This window comes from Macaca mulatta, chromosome 2 (genome assembly GCF_049350105.2).
Source record: "Macaca mulatta isolate MMU2019108-1 chromosome 2, T2T-MMU8v2.0, whole genome shotgun sequence".
Taxonomy (NCBI): Eukaryota; Metazoa; Chordata; class Mammalia; order Primates; family Cercopithecidae; genus Macaca; species Macaca mulatta.
Window position 1 is genome coordinate 146,492,105 of NC_133407.1, and position 19,485 is coordinate 146,511,589.

Below are 19,485 nucleotides of genomic sequence, written 5' to 3' on the forward strand. Positions count from 1 at the left end.
AAGGAACTGATAATGATCATCAACTGTTACATTTCTAAAGAAATTACAAATAAAGGAAAGTGATGTGAAATGCCTAACCTTAAATAGGGTAGTGCATTATACAATAAGCATCAGGTAAAATAAGAACAACCATGGGACTAAATATAGATATGCCATAATTTACTAAAGAATGTACTAAAGAAGATGGTGGGATGAAAACTCATAACTTCAATGTGAGCCTCCCACCTCACCAAAAGCCAAAGAGTCAGCAGCCTAGCTTCCCTTCTAGGCTTAGTGGGAGCAGGTCCCTGTGGACCAATACCTCTGAGATCTCTGTAGACTAAAGCCTTCTTAGCCTTCATACCTACATATAGTCATGTGCCACATAATGAGATTTTGATAAACAGATTATATTTAATCATGCTTATTCTTTTTATTTATTTATTTATTTATTTATTTATTTATTTATTTGATGGAGTCTCACTCTGTCCCCCAGGCTGGAGTGCAGTGGTGCGATCTCTGCTCTCTGCGACCTCTGCCTCCCAGCGACCTCTGCCTCCCAGCTTCAAGTGATTCTCCTGGCTCAGCCTCCTGAGTAGCTGGGATGACAGGCACCTGCCACCACACCTGGTGGGGTTTTGCCATGTTGGCCAGACTGATCTTGAACGCCTGACCTCAGGTGATCTGCCCACTTCGGCCTCCGAAGTGCTGGGATTACAGGCGTGAGCCACCGCACCTGGCCTATGTTTAACTATATTTAGATACATAAATACCATTGTATTACAATTGCCTACAGTATTCAGGATTGTAACATGCTGTAAAGGTTTGTCGCCTAGGAGCAGTAGGTTAAACTGTATAGCCTAGGACTTTAGTAGACTATGCCACCAAGATTTGTGTCAGTACACTGTGATGGTTACACAATAACAAATTACCTAATAATGCATTTCTTAGAGCACATTTCTGTCATTAAGTGATGCATGACTATACTTATTTAAAAATACAGCTGAGTGTGGTGGCTCACACCTGTAATCCCAGCACTTTGGGAGGCTGAGGTGGGAGGATCACGAGGTCAGGAGATCAAGACCATCCTGGCTAACATGGTGAAATCCCATCTCTACTAAAAATTATCTGGGCATGGTGGCACATGCCTGTAGTCACAGCTACTCGGGAGGCTGAGGCAGGAGAATCACTTGAACCCACGAGGCAGAGGTTGCAGTGAGGTAAGATCACGCCACTGCACTCCAACCTGGGCAACAAAGGGAGACTTTGTCTTACCAAAAAAAAAAAAAGCTTACTTATTACTTATTAATACTATGTGCTAGGCTCTATACTAAACACTTTATAAATACTTATTTAATCATCAAGCAAGACAGCATTATGAGGTAGGTACTATTATACCCATTTTGCAGATGCAGAAGCTGAGGGGAAGTAATTTGTCCAAGGTCACAAAACTAGTAAATGGGAATTGAACTCAGGCTAGCTCTAGAATCTGCATTCTTATCCACTATGCAGAAGCTGAGGGGAAGTAATTTGTCCAAGGTCACAAAACTAGTAAATGGGAATTGAACTCAGGCTAGCTCTAGAATCTGCATTCTTATCCACTATGCAGAAGCTGAGGGGAAGTAATTTGTCCAAGGTCACAAAACTAGTAAATGGGAATTGAACTCAGGCTAGCTCTAGAATCTGCATTCTTATCCACTATGTGTGTAAAGAGGATTCAGGGGTAGAGGGGCTGTAGAAAAAATATGATTAGTGAAGTTTATTTCAGTTTTCACATACTTTTGAAGTGTTACCAGAGACTGTAAAAATTTTTTAAATGAAAATCAAAGTCTTGATGGTCTCTAGTTTAAAAATGATGAAAATAAACACTTCATAAAATAAACATCATAGTTGTAGAGTCCTAAATTGCTAAGTAGTCTTTGTTAAGAAAAAGTATGTATGTTGCTGGGTACATATTCAAAAGACAACAAGTTGTTCTACCAAAAGACGCACGTCCTCACGGCACTATTCAAAATAGCAAAGACATGGAATCAACCTAGGTGCATCAACAGTGGGCTGGATAAAGAAAATGTGGTACATCTATACCATGAAATGTTATGCATCCATAAAAAAGAACAAAACCATGTCGAACTGTAGGCCATTTTTCTAGGTGAATTAACACAAACAGAAAATCACATCCCTCATATGTTCTTACTTATAAGGAAGAGCTACACATTGGGTAGTCATGGAGATAAAGATGACAATAGACACTATGGGCTAATAGAAGAGTGAGTAAGGGTTGAAAAACTAAACATTAGGTACTATCTTCAGTACCTGGGTGTGGAATTATTCATACCCCAAACCTCAGCATCACGTAACATACCCACGTAATAAACCTGCACATGTACCCCTGAATCTAAAAGTTGAAAAAAGAAAACATATGTATACGCACATACAAATATACATAAGCATATATGCTTGTATAATTTATAATTACATTAATAAGTCTGAATAATTTCATAAACTGCAAAATTCACTCATGAGCAGAAAAACAGAAACAAAACTTAAGATCCCATAGGTTTGTTGACATCCCTTTCCTTTTTCATCTAAGCCATGATTTGCAAATCTCTCATAAGTACAGTGATAGTGGTGACAAAAATTGCCTATGTCTATAATGCCCTATGACCATGTTAAGCCTTTCTTGAACAGTGTAGGCTGGCAGGGTGGAATGACATTAAAAGTCTAAGGGTATGCTAGTAGGGAAATATGAGCTTTAAAAATATGAACTAATTCACACTTTAAAGAGTCATTAATTCAACATTGTTTTGTCTTTCTGTGTTACATTCATTATGTATTATAGTCAGCAGCTGGTAGCTCCTTTTAACCATTTGGAGACATCCATATTCAAATTAATGTTGGCTAGAAAACTGTATTTTTTTCCAGCCAAGATGGCAAAGTTGTCTTTGATTTCAGTATGGCCTCAGTTTGAAGAATTAAGATCAGAAATGTCCAGGCAGCCAATATGTCTAATGGAAATTTTTGTATATTTAGAGATAGGCTGTTTAACCAGTGAGTTATAGGTAGGAAAAAGGTGTCCATTAGACAAACACATGAGCCTATCCATTGTATATTTATCAAGTGCCTTCTTCGCAGACATAATAATGTCCCAGAGAGACAGATCCTGCCTTCATGGAACTTAATACCTAGCCGGAAAATGGGCAGAAAAATGATCAAGGTACTGAGTGCATAATTGCAATGGAGACAAATGATCTAAAGAAGTCCTTTGAGAGCGTATCAGTAAAGAAGCTGGCCTAGACTTGAGGCTGTGAGGGCAGCCTAGGATGGGTGTGCTAAGAAGAAAAGAAGGAAAATTCCATACATAGGAAAACAAAAATAAAGAAAAGGGGCATGGAGAAAAGTTATTCGAATGAGTACAGTTCATTCACGAACTAAAGGACGGCACAAATGGATGGGACCCTGGGAAGGCAAGACAGGGGATCAGGGGGTCAGGGAGGTGGGAAGTAGTGGACAATTAGTCTAAAAAAGTAGACCAGCACAAACCATGAGGGGCCTTGTGAACTCCCTTAAGAATGGGGGTTTTATCATCAATCAATAAGAAGGCACAGTTGTGGAATACCATAGTTGAATCCATTGTCAAGGAACTAGGCTTTCCATGGACAGAAAAGGCAATGGTTGCTGGTTGTTCCATTTAAATAGCCTTTAGAAGTCATGCAAAACACAAGTATGACTGAACACATTGTGGGTGGGGTGGTGGAGTCCTAGATCATGGTAGGGCATATTGTAGACAACTAGACCAAGGCAAGTTGCCTATAGCTTTACTCTTATGGATCACACACTTCCCTACGTTCTTCTACCATCAATTGTTCATATTTACACTGGACAGCAAGCAATTAGTTGATCTGATTTCTTGAGGAAACAATAGGAGACAAGGACAGAAATAGGGGCACCATCCAAACTGCAAATAACCCAACTCCAGAATACAATTTTGCATCTCATTAGTAATTTGACAATATAAAGAGTGGACAAGCCAACATCACTAGGTCTTGTTCACTTGTCATTTGTGGTTTGTAAGACAGAATTAAACAAGAAGGTCTTAGTTTTCAGAGAAACTCAACTCACTATTCAGCAAATAGGGAAAAGGTATGCCTTTCTAGAAAACAATATAAAAAGAGACATATATTAAGATAAAGACTTCTCAAAAGGCCTCAGAATCTCAATGTAGGAAGAAATCATGGAGCGTGAACCTTCTTTTACACGTATGAAAGATAAAACTTAACTACACCTTAATCAAGATTACAGATTTCTGTGGTCTTCATGTCTTTATATTTAGCTGACACTCTGATTAGAAGTCCTTCAACTATGATTAAAGGTCTACTCTGAACTTTAATATAGGAGACTTCTCTAGGGCAAGACTACTCTGAACTTTAATATAGGAGACTTCTCTAGTGCATGGATTGACCCAACAGCATTCAATCAATTAATATATGCATATACTCTCCAATAACTGTGCAGAGTCATTGTCCTTTCCTTTATTTATCAAAATTCCTGAAGATTGCTTTTTATCTTAGCCATAGTCATTCTTGACATCACTTTAAGTGTTCAGACTCCCTCTGCAGTCATTTTATTTGTAATAGTGCCTTGTGTGTTGTGTCTCCTAGCTCTACATACAAACTACCACGCTTACAATCTCCATGAACCTAAGTGCGTCAGTGGCGCTGGGGATGCTATACATGCCGAAAGTATACATCATCATTTTCCACCCTGAACTCAATGTCCAGAAACGGAAGCGAAGCTTCAAGGCGGTAGTCACAGCAGCCACCATGTCATCGAGGCTGTCACACAAACCCAGTGACAGACCCAACGGTGAGGCAAAGACAGAGCTCTGTGAAAATGTAGACCCAAACAGTAAGTAACTCTCCTTTTCTTTCATCTTCCCATCCTGCATCAAGAAACTTTAGAAGAGGTGGGGTGGGTGTGCTTGCCTCTCTGGAGAACTACTGTGATCGTTCTTGTCATATGGACTGGGTTGCCTTGGTGAATGCTAACTTCTGCTCTTTTGAGTTTGACTCATTCCTGCCACCATTTTCTTTTTGTTCCTTGTTGGAAAGGAGCTTTTGGAGGCTCTGCTTCAGAAGTGTGAAGCCTCCCCCTTCCCTTGCTTCTTGTCCTCTGGTACTGAAACCTCCAACTGACAAATGCACCTGTCAGGTTGTTCTTTCTTGCACCCTTCCTGTTAAGGCAACAACTTTTTTGTCAGGGAAACTTCCATACCTAATGAACTGTACTGGTAGGAATAAAACTGGAATAAATTAGAATTTTGGAAGCATAACTTTTTTCCTTTAGCATGTGAATGTTGAAAAAGTTATTTTTTACTCATCAGGTCTTCTAGAAACATATAAAAATTGGAAAAAGTTGTCAAACTTTAATCCAAGTACACAGGACCAGATACTACCATGACAATGGCATCGTCCTGTGGGAAAAACAATGTCTACCATACCACTGGAGAAGAGTTTTATTCTATGCAAGACAAACCTTAGGGAAGAAATTAAGGAAAAAAACGTTCGATTTAAGATGCTATTATATGGCATATCTGCAAAACTCTAGGACCCTTTAGTCATGCCTGCAAATGTCCCCAGGTAAAATGGGCATATAGCTATCACTTTGTAAATAACACAAGACCAGCTCAAAGGTTAAATGCTTAGAATTCCTAATTGCTAGCTTTACTAACAATATGGTGGTAAGAGTACATTTCAGATTTAAAATACTAGTTTTAAGATTTGTTTTCCAGGAATATTTTGGCTAGTTGCATGTAGAATGAGGCAGATTCAAATATTTGTGATACTTATTCTGTTTAAGGCAGAAGGGATTTCAGGTTATCCATTAAGTCATTCATGACATATTATATTTCAGTTAGAAGCTGATCTTGTTGTCAAAGGCTTAATGCCAAACAGAAGGAAGTCTCAATTTTAAATACTCTTGAGGAAATCCTTTTTGCTCTGGAAATAAGAGAGATATCTTTAATAAAAACCAAGAAGCCAACTGGGTTTGCTCCTGACAAACACTACACACAAAGAACTGTGATTTTGACCTATCTCTATTTACGAATAGTTGAGTGAAAGTTGTGAAATATTTTGAATATATGTAGACAAAGTAACATGATTAATTAACAACATTGTGGGCCCCACTTTGACTTTTGACAGAAAACATCCTAGGACAAGGCTAAAGGAACATACTGAGAGAAGGGAGGAACAGAATGAATGATAGGCTGTGTTGTGTCTCCAGAGCAAGTGGCCAGTTGAGAGGAGGGCAAGTAGATGGTGACTTGCTGTGACATTCAGTGTGATGTAGGAAGAGGCTTTGGGTTGAGACATACCTGGGTTCAAATCTAAACCACTCCATTTACTAGCCATGTGGCTTTAAGAATCACTGAGCTTTTTCTAAAACTCAATAAAATTATGTATAAAAGAGAGAATGACTTTGTCATAAGTGTGTCATAAAATATGTTGTCTAGAAAATACTATATCAGCTAAATGTCAGTGTCCTTCCATTCCTGAAGAGGCAAAAAGCTTTGCTTAGAAATAAATTTCAGCATAATTTATTAAGATATAGTAGATATAAAGGTGCAGTTAAATGTACATTAAACATCACAGGGTAGATAAAACTAAATCCTCAAAAGAAGAATTTATGGCTGGGTGCGGTGGCTCACTCCTATAATCCCAGCATTTTGGGAGGACAAGGTGGGTGGATCACCTGAGGTCGGGAGTTCGAGACTAGCCTGACCAACATGAAGAAACCCCATCTCTACTAAAAATACAAAATTAGCCAGGCGTGGTTGTGCCTGCCTGTAATCCCAGCTACTCAGGAGGCTGAGGCAGGGGAATCACTTGAACCCAGGAGGCACAGGTTGCAGTGAGCTGAGATTGCACCATTGCACTCCAGCCTGGGCAACAAGAGAAAAACTCTGTCTCAAAAAAAAAAAAAAAAAGAAGAAGAAGAAGAATTTACATGAACATATGTGTGCATTTATTATACCTATACCTGTGTTGTTAAATATATATATGTATATTTATAATTAGTGGCTTTTAATTATAGTTTGTTTTGTCAAATTTGCATTCCATAAAACCTTTATCTTGCAAATATTCCAATAACAGCTTTATTTTTGTACACACACACACAATTTAACTAGATACTGTTCAAAGTCAATAAACAGCAAACATAATTGGAAGTAATTGTACTGGGGAAAAAAAGATGAAATTAGAAGTTTTGAGTTTAGACAATTCGATACTATGCTATTTAAGAATTATTAACTTTCAAAAAACATTACTACTGTTGCTATTTAATGATAAGGTGAAATCCTTGTTGAGGCTTTTTTTGGGTATGACATTGGTTGTCAAAATGCTAACACTGACATTAATGCTAATGCTAGCATAAAATACTCTTTGAAATAGGCATTATGCGGAATGCTTTGTGTGGAATATCTCACTTACTCCTCACAGTACATCTATAGAATAGATGTTGTTATTCTCATTTTACTGAGGAAACCTTGGCTTCACAAGATTAAGTAACATTACCAAAGCCACACATGTAGTTAACAGCAGAAGTTGGACTAAAACCCAGGTCTGACTCTTCAGCCCACGCTTGTTCCTCTTTGCTCCTCTGTTTCTTAGAATATGAATGGCATGTCAAAATTCCAATGCAGGAATTACTCTTTTGGTTTCGTTATTTTGGTTATATAGTTTGTATATGCTGAATATAATGATGTTTGGTGAGAGATTCTTTAAACATACTGTAACGTATTATTGCTTGTTTTGTCTACAAAAACAGGAGTAACCTGAGCTCAAAGAAGGCTGCCCAGGTAGAGGCCTCATCTAATTAATTCAAAAATTATATTCCAGTGATTCCATTTGGAATTCATTTGGTATCTCTTTCCTTGAAAAAGTTTCATAGGGTTTTTGTTGTTGCTCTAAGTGTCTACATAGAGCCAAGGTAAACAATACAGAAAAATAAAATGAAATAGAGCCTTTTTCTCACTACCAGTTGGAAAGATTTTTTTAATTGCTTTAGCTCTTTTGTTATTGTGTAGACACACCCTAAAACACCATGAAAACTTAACTAGATATTTGCTAAACCATAGGAGGAGATTCATGTACCTCCAAACATTGGGGTTTCTGATGACCCAGCTCTGAAAGGTCCCAAAAAAGAATCCAAAGAGCTTATCTGCACAAAAGCTGTCCACTAGTACCTTCTGCAGTGATGGTCATGTTTTGTGTGTGTGATGTCTAATAGAGTAAGCAAATATGGCTACTCAACTGAAGAAATACATTTGTTATTTTACTTAGTTTTTAATTAAGTAAACTTTATTTACATTGCATTTAAATTTAAACACACACTTGTGGCTGTGGCTACTGTATTGGACAGTGTCGCTCTAGAAATTGAGAAGGATTTTATTCTAGGAAACTCAAGTTGAGTCCACATTGGATATAGCTTCCAAAGTTTTAGCGTTGATACTGATCTAGGACAAAGTCAACTCAAAGAAATAAAACATTTGAGATAAGACAAACATACAAACAAAGAGTCATTTAAAATGATCTCAAAATGAGCCACTAATAGGGAAAAAGTAACATCATAGACAGCAATGACGTTTGAAAAACCAGTCCCCAGCAAGGCAAAAATACGTGTAATAGGAAAAGAACAATAGTGAAAAATTCAATTAATAAAAACAGACATGACTATGCTATGCTAGGTAACATTATAATATTCTGTTTAATGCCAAATATAGCTAAAATTATCTCCAGTATCTTAACTGTCATAACAGAGACAAATGACATTATTTTCTGAATTTAAGCTGACTGGTTAAAAACAAACAAAAACAACTCATGCACTTGAAAAAGGAATTTGTCTCTCCAATAGGCAAATTCTGTACAATTTTTTTCTGAGGGAGGATGTCTGAGAGGAAGCAGAGTTTATACTATGAGCTGCAAAGTAAATAGTAGAACAGAAATGTCCTCTTATTCATTGTTGCTCTAAACACTTAGTCTCGATGTATTTCAATCTTCAGTGTTTTCATTTTTAACAGCTCTGCTCCATCACTGCAGTTTGCCATCTGGTGCATGCATGCTTCTACTCATTCAACTCCACACTGCAACTACATGTCTACATAAAATGAATTTGCTTGCTGTCTTAATATAGGAAGACATTTATACTACCATATTTTTTTCCTGAAGAAATACAATTATCCTGTTAGTTTGCTTCCTTAGCTAACAGTCCATTGTATGAAAGAAAAACTCCATTATGTGTGGAATAAACGAAAAGTAAATCTCAAAATTTCAATATATTTGTGCACTGCTGGCATATTAGATATTCACAGTTGGGCCAATTCTTGCTGGTCTCTGCACTTAGATTGAAAAACAGCAAGCTCAGAGGGCATAGGGCTGTAGCTCAGCTACTTACTGAATTTTATTTATGCAAATAAGACTTCCATTGCTAAAAGTTTAAAAGAACCTGGCCTCATTTGGATAGCTGTATATCTGGCCAAGATGATGCCTTCTCACATTCCTGTCTAAGAAGAAGGGTACCTCACACTGTTTCTCCCACCTGCATCCTGAATTTGGAATGTTTCCCTGCACTCTCTGCAGTTCACTTGGCAGATGTACGTTCATGGCAAACTTGTAGATGCCAGATAAACAAGATGCCATGGTTGTGCTTGGGCTATGGCTTACTGATGGCCACGACGATCCTTTTCAAGTTGGATGGATAATATTAACTAAGAGGCAGCATGGCTTTATTGGGATGGGTGGATAAGAACCACAGCCTTCTTCACCTGGACTGGTATCAACCAGAAGATATTCTGTAAATTGTCTTTGGCTTTCATGCTTTCTTTGGTAAAAGATCACAGTGCATAGTGAAGAGAGGCCTGGCCCTAAGCTACCTTTCTTTTAAGCTACCATCCATTTTCTAAGCTAATGCCCTGCAAGCAGTGCAGAGAAATACTTCAGGGATCTTAGCTAGATACAGAGAGTTTATTCTGGCAGGTCAGCAGCAACTAGAGATGGCAGGCAGGTGGACAGCGAGGGACAACCCTTTTTTTGGATGTGGAGATGTATGACTGATGAACTCACTCTGGGATAGAAAATGGACATAGACTACATAAAAGACTGGTTTAAGCCAATTAACACGTTGTATGATGAAGCACATGTTAGAAGAATAACAATTTGCACCTAAAATACGAAATAAGGTATGGAATTGTATTCTGATGGTGTTTTTCTTGTGCTACCATTTTGCATCTACAATAAGGAAAATACATAAATAACAACTTGTGCTGTTCTCAACAAAATAAATTTATTACATAAAATAGGACTGTCAACATAAGGAGGTATGTTATTTAAAAAAAAAAAGAAAAGAAAGAAAACTCAGGCTGCTGGAAAATGGATGTGGGCACCAAAACTCTACACAAATAATGGTTCCTAGAAAATTCTAGAACACACTTCTGTGCTGTGTTAATTTGTTATGGTTCTTGTTTTGTTTTGCTTCTCCATTTGTTTGGATCCCTAACATTCTCAACATTATGTTACTTGTTTCATCCTCTTGGACTAACCACACAGGCTGGACAGCATGACTGGACTAGGCTGAGAAAAAAGGGCTGGCAAGAAGAAGAAAATAATGCTCTAAGCAGATAGATAAATTATGTTTGGGCTGGTTCCCTCAGCTGTTTCAACTCAAGCAAGTAAAACCCAACTCCCTTAACTCAAGAGGCACCAGTACTCCCATGTTCAGAGGTACCTGAATTGAGGTGACCTGGTCTACCAAAGGCTACTGAACCCACCAAAAGTGTGGGCATAATGTGTATGGTCTCTATCGCAGCCTTTTCCCAAAAGGAAAATAATAATAATAAAACATAATATCATGTGCACATTTATTTTATACATACCTATATATTTACTTTTCCTGTAGACTGTATACCACCAGTAAGAAAGAGTGTACAAAAGTCTGTTACTTGGTACACTATCCCACCAACAGTATAGCTTTTGACTGCTTTCCAAAAGGTAAGAAAACAATCTAATTCTTATTTATTTATGTGTTCTTGTCTCCAATGAGAATTAGAAATGTTTCCATGGAAACTGTGCATGATTACCTGAAAATATATCTATAGGAAGAAATAAATTTTCAAATATGATCTATTTGATAAGCTTAGTGCCAGCAGCTGCCATTGGTCGTATGCCTGCTTAATTTTCTAAAGAATGTGTTTATGAGTATGTACACATTTGTCTTCCTGAACAGCTAGCCAGTAATTGCAGAGAGCTGTTGCTGGTCATTCTGACACATGCTCTACTTTAAAACTACCAGTGGTGAGAAACTATTTCACAGTATTTCTCAATGTATGATTTCCTACTGTGGGTTTAGAAGGCAATGTGGAAAACCTACAAGGAAAGAAGAGGGATGCTTAGTAAAGGCAAACCTAGTGAAATATTTATTCTGGTTTATTTTTACTAAATACCTTCAAAGAAGTGTACACTAAAATGTATCCATTGAAATAGCAACAGATGGCCTTACCATCTTTAACTCAAAATTGTCTTGGTTCCTTCTCTGCAGAAAATAAATGGGTTTACTGGCTGAATTGTCTTGGTTCTTTCTCTGCAGAAAATAAATAGATTTACTGGTAGGGATTGATAATATGTTGATGATTTGTGGCTCATAGTTCTGCCTTTGAGAAATACTGAACCAACTTTACTCATCACACAAAAGCAGAGAAAGGGTCAGTGAAAGACCACAAAGATCTAAAGATTAATTTCAATGCTGGTTATACCCAAGAATACCAATAAATGCCAAAGGTATTCAAATAAATAGATTAGATAAAATGATGATGTATTGTGTGATGTGTGAACCAACCACATGAGTGGGGTGGCATAAGAATAATAATGGATTCACCACAGAGGCTTTTGTATTGCTTTAGGCTCTCACTAAAGAAAATGTACTTTGAAAGAATATTATCATCTCCCTGTTTCAGCCTAAGCAACATTACAAGACAGTGGAAAACAACACTTGCTATGGCAAGCATCCTCATCCATGTGGAACAGGGCATTCCAAACTATGGAAAAATATACAGTAGAGAACATGGAATACGTTATTCAAGTCATGTGGTGGCTTTGAGTAAAACATTATCTTTTGAGTTTCTCTGAACCTCCTATTGTATTTATAAAATAGAGAGACCTCTCTCTAGAGAGATCCCAAGAGAGTAAGCAGTGAGGTCATACCACGGGAGGGGGAAACTATTGCTTAATAATGTAGACTGGTCTTTCTCTTTCCTACATTGATAACATGGGACTTAGATAACTGTTCTGTTTCTTCCCATCTTTGTTTGTGTAATAGAATTCTGAATACGAATAATGTCTTGTGCTCTCTCTCTCTTTTATCCATTTATTGTAAGACAGGATAAGAGTACTTCCAAAGAGTAATGACATTTTCTGTTGACTTTAGATGGATGCCAGCAACTCGGTCTTTAATTTAGGGTATATTGTTCACATAGTTATTTCCTTTTTCCCTATCAACATGATCTGTCCTAGTTTTTAAATAGGGCATTCTTTCCTCCCAGTGAATATGTAACTGTATTCCAGTGAGATTTCAAGTTTTTTGTAGTACAAGTGCTTGTCAAAACACTGGAGCTCATCACTTTAATAGTCTTTTTACATGAGACTGACTAAGAATAAATAAGAAGGAATTTTCCCTGGGTAAAAATGATAGATTTAATCTCAATCCATTAAAAATTCTCTTTTGTTCCTTTCTAAGTTGATGCCTTTGGTTTTAAAGGGAGTCAGATGAAAATATTTTAAGTCAACCTTTTGGTTAAAAAATACTTTTAGGATATACAGGTTAGAAGTAAATTCGAACTTGTAGCAAGAACTGTCTTACTTCAAAGATTTTGATGAGAGAACGTAGTGAGGTCACATCATGAGAGGGGAATAATTGCTTAATAATGTGGACTGGTCTGTTTCCTATGTCAATATCATAGGGCTTTTATTAGTTTATTATTCTATTTCTTCCCGTCTTTGTTTTCACAATGGTATTCCAAATGCAAATAATAATTATATTTGGTCTCCTTTTCTGACCAACTTAAATGTGACTTTAAATATTAAAGATAAACATTTTGTAGAACTGCTTCAAAATAATTGGGGATATAAGTTGGTTTAAGTTACATTAATTCAAAGAACAGGTGATTTACTTTTTCGGGTCAATAATGAGACTAGTAAACTTGGAAGGTCAATGAAAGAAGTCTCTTAATGTTATGTGTTCAAATCCATTTCTAAGTGATTGCTTTCAGGGAGACAAGACAGTAAAAAGAATATCACAGATTCAAGAGTAAACTTTCACACTACTGTGCTATTAAAACTTAGTGTCAGGCATCATGTCCCAACAAAGCCTAGTAAAATGTTTACAGCAAAGTAAATATTTGCTTATAGGGATTTGAATGAAGTAGGTTCAAATTCAGATGGAACATAACCTAAGCCTGGTTTGAAAATGCATTCCATAACATGCCTCTGTTTAAAAGCACTCTCATGTGACGACCACTCTCAGCCAGGCATCTGCAGAATCAATACTTTCTGCATTCTTTACATGAATATTTATAAATTTTAAAACTCTGCAAAGTGTTATCAACCTAATGACATTTATGTCGAAATGCAATTAGGCACAAAATGAAAAGCACAATTAATCTGGCATCATCACCATGGCTGGGTCAAGAAATAAGTTTTGTTAGGAGGTAAATTTTCACACCCTAGGATGATATTTTGATAAAAAAAACTTTGAGAGTATAATTAAGCCTTGCGAGAATGCCAAACACATGAATTATATTATTGACATCCATTATTGAATATTATAAAAATCATATTTGATTTCTTGTAATGAATGGGATTATTTGGCAATTTTAAGCTTTTTGCAACTGTGCAGTGCAAGTTTTCGTATCATGTTGGGACTCTCCCTCTTTAACATTCAATGTGATATCTCTGCTGTAACTGGAGACCACCTCCTCTTAAAACTCACTTTGAAACACTATAAATATAGCAAAGAATATATGTTATCTGACCTTTGACACTGAATCACCTTGGGAGTAAATGCAGCTATAAATCATTTTGGCATATTTCTCTCTGCCTATGAGGTCTGTGAGACACCATCATTTTTCTCGCCAAGGTTTGATATCTCAGCATATCTTCAAAATCCAATTAATATCTGCCGTCTTGGTTCTGCAACTTGACTTCAACTTAAAGAACTGGATGAATGTTTACATGGCTGCTACTTCTCTCATTTCTTGCATAAAGAAATGTACACATCATACCTCAAAGTCACAAAAACTATGTCAAGTTTTACATATATGCATTGCACTGCCCTATCTGGTCAAGATTTTTTACTGAGTATCCTTAAATTGGGTCAATCAAAGAAATATTTGCCAAGCACCTCTCCTCCGGGCCATCCATGAACTGCCTTCAGGGAGCTCAGATCTGATGGAAGACTCAAAGGTAAGTAATAGACTCAAAGGTGACAAGGGCTCTTCCTCAAGGTATATACCAAGTGCCATCAAGCTGCAGGTGGAGGCCATCACCCAGGATGTTTTGCTTGAGCTGCTCTTAAAAGATAAAGGGCTCCAGGCAGCCATAAAAGGAAAGGCACTCAAGGTAGGGGAAAGTATACACAAAGAACCTGGAGTACAAGAGAATATGACACGTTCTGGTACTAGAAAGCAGTTCTGTGAGGCTATTGGGTTTTGAGGCAGATAGTTTTAGGGAATGAAATGCAGGAAGCAGCCTGAGGATAGTAATACTGAATATCCTTTGTCTTTGTGCCTTTAAGTACAAGGGCTAGTAAGTACTAGGCTGTGAGAAAATGTGCTTGGAATGAGTGGAGCACAATACCTCCCATACCAAAGGCTCCTACTACCTAGAACTCGGTAGATGCACAGTAAACATTTATAAGTGAATATTTATTAGCAATAATAAATATTATAAAAGCAATAATAAGTCTACAGCCTCAGTAGGTGGAATTATATTCTTCCAGATAAAGCCTCTAAGGTCACAAAGACCACCTAAAAAGACAATGTACAAACCTGATGTCACAGGTTTCAAAAATATGGTGTAGTTCTAAGGTACCGTTCCTAAAATGGGTGTCAGTGCTACATCTGGGCTTGTGTAATTAATTTCTTTTGTTGTGCTAAACCCATTTATAAACCAACAAAGTTTTATGCCTATATTATTTCACGGACCACAGATATCTATACTTTCAAAGTGCACATGAACTTGAAAGATTCCATTGGACATGGATCCTAAGGATTTGCTTTAAATAGTTACAGATTCTAATTTGGTAAACACAAAAACATAAGCAATCAAATTGGTGGTTTTCTGACTATTGAGTGCATTTCCTTAGAGACTGTCATTCAGGACAGATTTTGCCTTTTATCATGATACCAAATATCATTTGCATTGAAAAAACACTGTGTATCCTAAACCAAGGTCAGTTAATCTCCAAAATCTTTCTTTCCCCCAATTATTGTGAATGAGCATCTTCCCAATATTCAAGAGAGGTGACCCTTGTGACTTGTTTCCATCTACTAAAGATGTATCTCAACTTTGCAGATTTTTTTTTTTTTTGGCTGTACAGTGGAACTTGGATTACACTTTAAATTAACTTTCTCTAGGAATCAAAGGTAATCATTATTTCTCTCTATGATCTACATGACTATTCTCATTTTTTTTGAAGTTGAAGATTAGTTTTCAATTCCCTTTATATCTCTGCCCTCTTTCATAGTAACCTCTGAGGACCTCAGCTTGCACAAAGAGGATTGAGATAACATTTCCAAAGCTTGTTCTTCCTGAGCTGACCCAACACTTAGAAAAACGTGACATGGATCAGCAACCCCATTTTCTGTAAGTGTTGGTCCAAGTATTGGTCATAACCTTGCATGTGCTATCCTTTTCTCTGGCCAAGAATAAGAAAAACTGGACTGGAAGTCCCACCCTGACTCTGATACTTGGGGTAGCAAAAGCTTCATCACTTAATGGATCTCTGATTGTGGATAAGTTCCAATCCTCAGTTTCCTCTTTAATAAGATGGAAATAAGCTAATCTTGATGAGGTACCATGGAGGTCGCATGAGATTCTGTATATGAAAGCTCTCTTTTGTAAGGGCTGACTGTGCATATGTCAGGGTACATAAGATAACATTGTTGGTCTCTGCTCATCTGTGTTACTTTATTTTATTTTGTTTATTTATTTGAGATGGAGTCTCACCCTGTCACCCAGCCTGGAGTGCAGTGGCGTAATCTCGGCTCACTGCAATGTCTGCCTCCCAGGTTCAAGTGATTCACCTGCCTCAGTCTCCCAAGTAGCTGGGATTATAGGCATGTACCACCACGCCTGGCTAATTTTTGTATTTTTAGTAGAGAGGGGGTTTCATCATGTTGGTCAGGCTGGTCTCGAACTCCTGACCTTGTGATCCACCCACCTCGGCCTCCCAAAGTGCTGGGATTACAGGTATGAGATACCTTGCCCGGCCCTGTGTTTTATTTTAATTGGCTTTCTTTTTTCTTTTTTGTTTTAGTTACATTTTTGTCTATCATAAACTCTTAGAGTTGGAAGTCATGATATCTAGGATTGCCAATAAAGTCAGGCAAGCTTTTCTCTAGGTACAACAATTTCTATTTTCAAGACAGTTTACTGTGGCCTTTTGATGCATCATTAGTAGTCTTTTGGCTTGGTGAAATTGAGAGAGAAGGCTATCAGTCACTCAGCAAAGCTGCTGTGGGCCAGATAGGCTCATACCACCTGATATATGAACCACTACCTGTGATTAACTTTGACAGGTAGCTCCTGGCCAGCTGGCAAGCTGAAGAGCATTTTAAGTACAAATAATAGTTCTGGGGTATGTCTTGAGTGATAGAATAATGACTGAGTGGAACAGATTCCCTTAATTTTAGCTCATAAAAACACATTTGGTTTCCTTTAGAAGCTAGGATCCTACCAAAAAATCAATTAACAAAACTTCTCAGAGATCTTCCTTGATACTTTGAAGTTTGGCTTTTATTGCACTTATATTAAATATGGGACCACCCTGGAGGGCCAGACTCCTTCATCTCAGTCTTCAAAGGGCCTATCATGATCATTTGCAGCAATTTAATAATAATATGCTGAAATTTTCATCATATTTTCACTATTGCTGCAAAGTTTAGAATGTACCCAACTATCTGTTGAGGCAGGTCTTATTGAAAGTTGTGAAAACTGACGTAGAGCAGTGAATTAACTTCCTAGTAGCACACATTAATGAGTGGCAGAGTAGACACCTGTACTCAGATCTTGCGGCCAGAGGTCTTTCTAATGAATTTTTCTGAAATGGAATGGAATAGGGTGAAATGTCTCAGTCTACATCATCTATCTCGCCATCATTTCTTGTTCTCATAAGTTGATTCTAGAGGCCCTCAGTTTGCTAAAAATTAGATAGGTCCTCCAGGGTTTCAAGGAGGGAAACATAATCTGACTTCAGGGCCATTGTGGAGTGAGATGCATCTTACTTTTTTTTTTTTCTTTATGGTATTGCAAAGACCACTGGATATAATTTCACTTCCTCTTGGATTTTTTTTTTTTTTTTGGATGGTCTAAAAAATTAAACACTGTAGTTCCTGTTACAAAGAACGTGATCTGCTGGAACTGGAAATGTTTAATTCTCAGAATTCATTGAAATCCATTGATGATCATATTTGACATCTACTGGTCATCCTGAGTGAAGTTTAGCCATTCAGAGTTCAAGCCATGGGTCTTCATATACAGATGGTTATAAGCAGACTCACCTCTGCTTAAGGTAATCAAGTTTGGCATGGAAACATGAGCAAAGGTAATTAAACTCAGAAGATTTGCTAGCATTAAAAAATGGCAAATCCCTGGAACAAAAATGTGAAAAGCTAATTCCCCCACCCCTTCATCACCTGCTTTTCTCTCTGCTTTTGCCATCGCAAAGCTCTACAAAGAAACTGGCCACCAGGGTCATTATCAGTCTGAGCTGAAAATTTGATTAAGTTGGCCTCCTAGGGTTAGCATGAAAAATGCTACATTTTTGTTCTTGGAACTTAATTCCTCTTGCCCTCATTTTTGTCATGCTTGCAAATTTCATTTGCATTTAATTTCCCGTGGTTTGCCAAAGTCCAGACTGAGACTTGAGCTGTTGTTTTTATTCAGGTGAGAAATGCAACTGCAATTGACCATCTGCACTGGCATCTAGTCAAGTGATTGTCCGAGGCAAGTATCTGTCCTTCTAAGTGTCCTAAGGAAGCTTTGCTACCCAGCCCACCAATGAACTTATTGAATGAAAGAGACCTTATCCTGTTTGCATGAGTTTAGTCATGGGCAGTTCTCATCACATGCCAGCAACATCCTCTTAATATTCCAGCATAATTAAGGAAATTGCACCAGAGATGTCTTGAGATCATGGCCCACTAGAATCTTGTCTAGGAGTTTTATTTAAGGAAGACATCAGTGACATCAAATGAAGAAGAGATCCCTACTGTGATCTATTGTGATCTACTGTGATGCAATACTGAAAAGCCAGTCTCTTCCTGGGTACTGGATTCTCAGTTTATTCTGGGTCAAGTCAGCAGGAAGAGTAGCATTCATAGGGGGTTCTGACCCATTCCCATTTACAGGAAAAGAAAATCAAATAAGGTATCAGTAGGTGAAACTTTATCATTAGTGCCAAGCAAGAGAATGCTGATTCTTTAGAAAAGATCATCTCTTTGTGTCTAAATTTCCTTATCTGCAAAATATCAACTCATATGGTAGTAGTGAGAAATAAATAAAGGTAAAGGACTTAGATCAGAATTTAGCATAATGGCAATTCAAATGTTAACCATCAGTGTTTTGATGGTATCATCTCAAATTAACTGGATTTTCTGTTTCTATTTCCTCTAGGAAAGGATTTTGGAGATTCCCATCTGATATTCTTCTATTTGGTCTCTTGTACCCATTGTCTTCCTGTACCACACACATAATAAAGTTTAAGAATGTCAAGCAATCCATCTGCATCTAATTTTTGTTTGGAATAACCTGCAGGATTTTCTAATACATCTTGAAATATCAATACATCTCCAGTCTTGTCTTCAACCTATTTAGTATTGATCATTTTTGGAGCAATGGTGCCTTAAAGTCAAAATTTTGCTGTATTGTCAAATGAGCTATCTGGGAAATCACATTTAAACACACTTAGTTTTCATTTAATTTCATAACACAACACATATTTCCTAACTCTAGGCATAAATACATTCAACATTTTCACCATCATGGTTTAAAAATTAGTACCTGTTAGTACTCAGATATTTAAGGAAACGCCAATGACCAATTTTTAAAAATCCTTTGTATGGCAGAAAATTTGCCAAAAGCAAACCTTCTGAAGTACATTTCAGTTTATACTTCAGTCTAATTTAAATCATTTGTTCCCCTAACCTTGTGGGCATCAAAAGGTCACCTGTATTTAACAAGC

At 37.3% G+C, this 19,485-nt stretch overlaps 1 protein-coding gene across 2 annotated transcripts in view; it reads left to right on the forward strand.

The window, feature by feature from the left end:
- Positions 1-19,485, forward strand: part of GRM7 (glutamate metabotropic receptor 7) — a 902,461-nt gene that overhangs the window by 836,987 nt on the left and 45,989 nt on the right. Inside the window, exons 9-10 of one of the 2 annotated variants that reach the window (XM_015130351.3) lie at positions 4,638-4,884; positions 10,930-11,021. In XM_015130351.3, the coding sequence (XP_014985837.1) occupies positions 4,638-4,884; positions 10,930-11,000 (318 nt within the window). In that variant the 3' untranslated portion in view covers positions 11,001-11,021. The remainder of the gene's footprint in view (positions 1-4,637; positions 4,885-10,929; positions 11,022-19,485) is intronic. The other variant, XM_015130352.3, reaches the window with a different exon arrangement.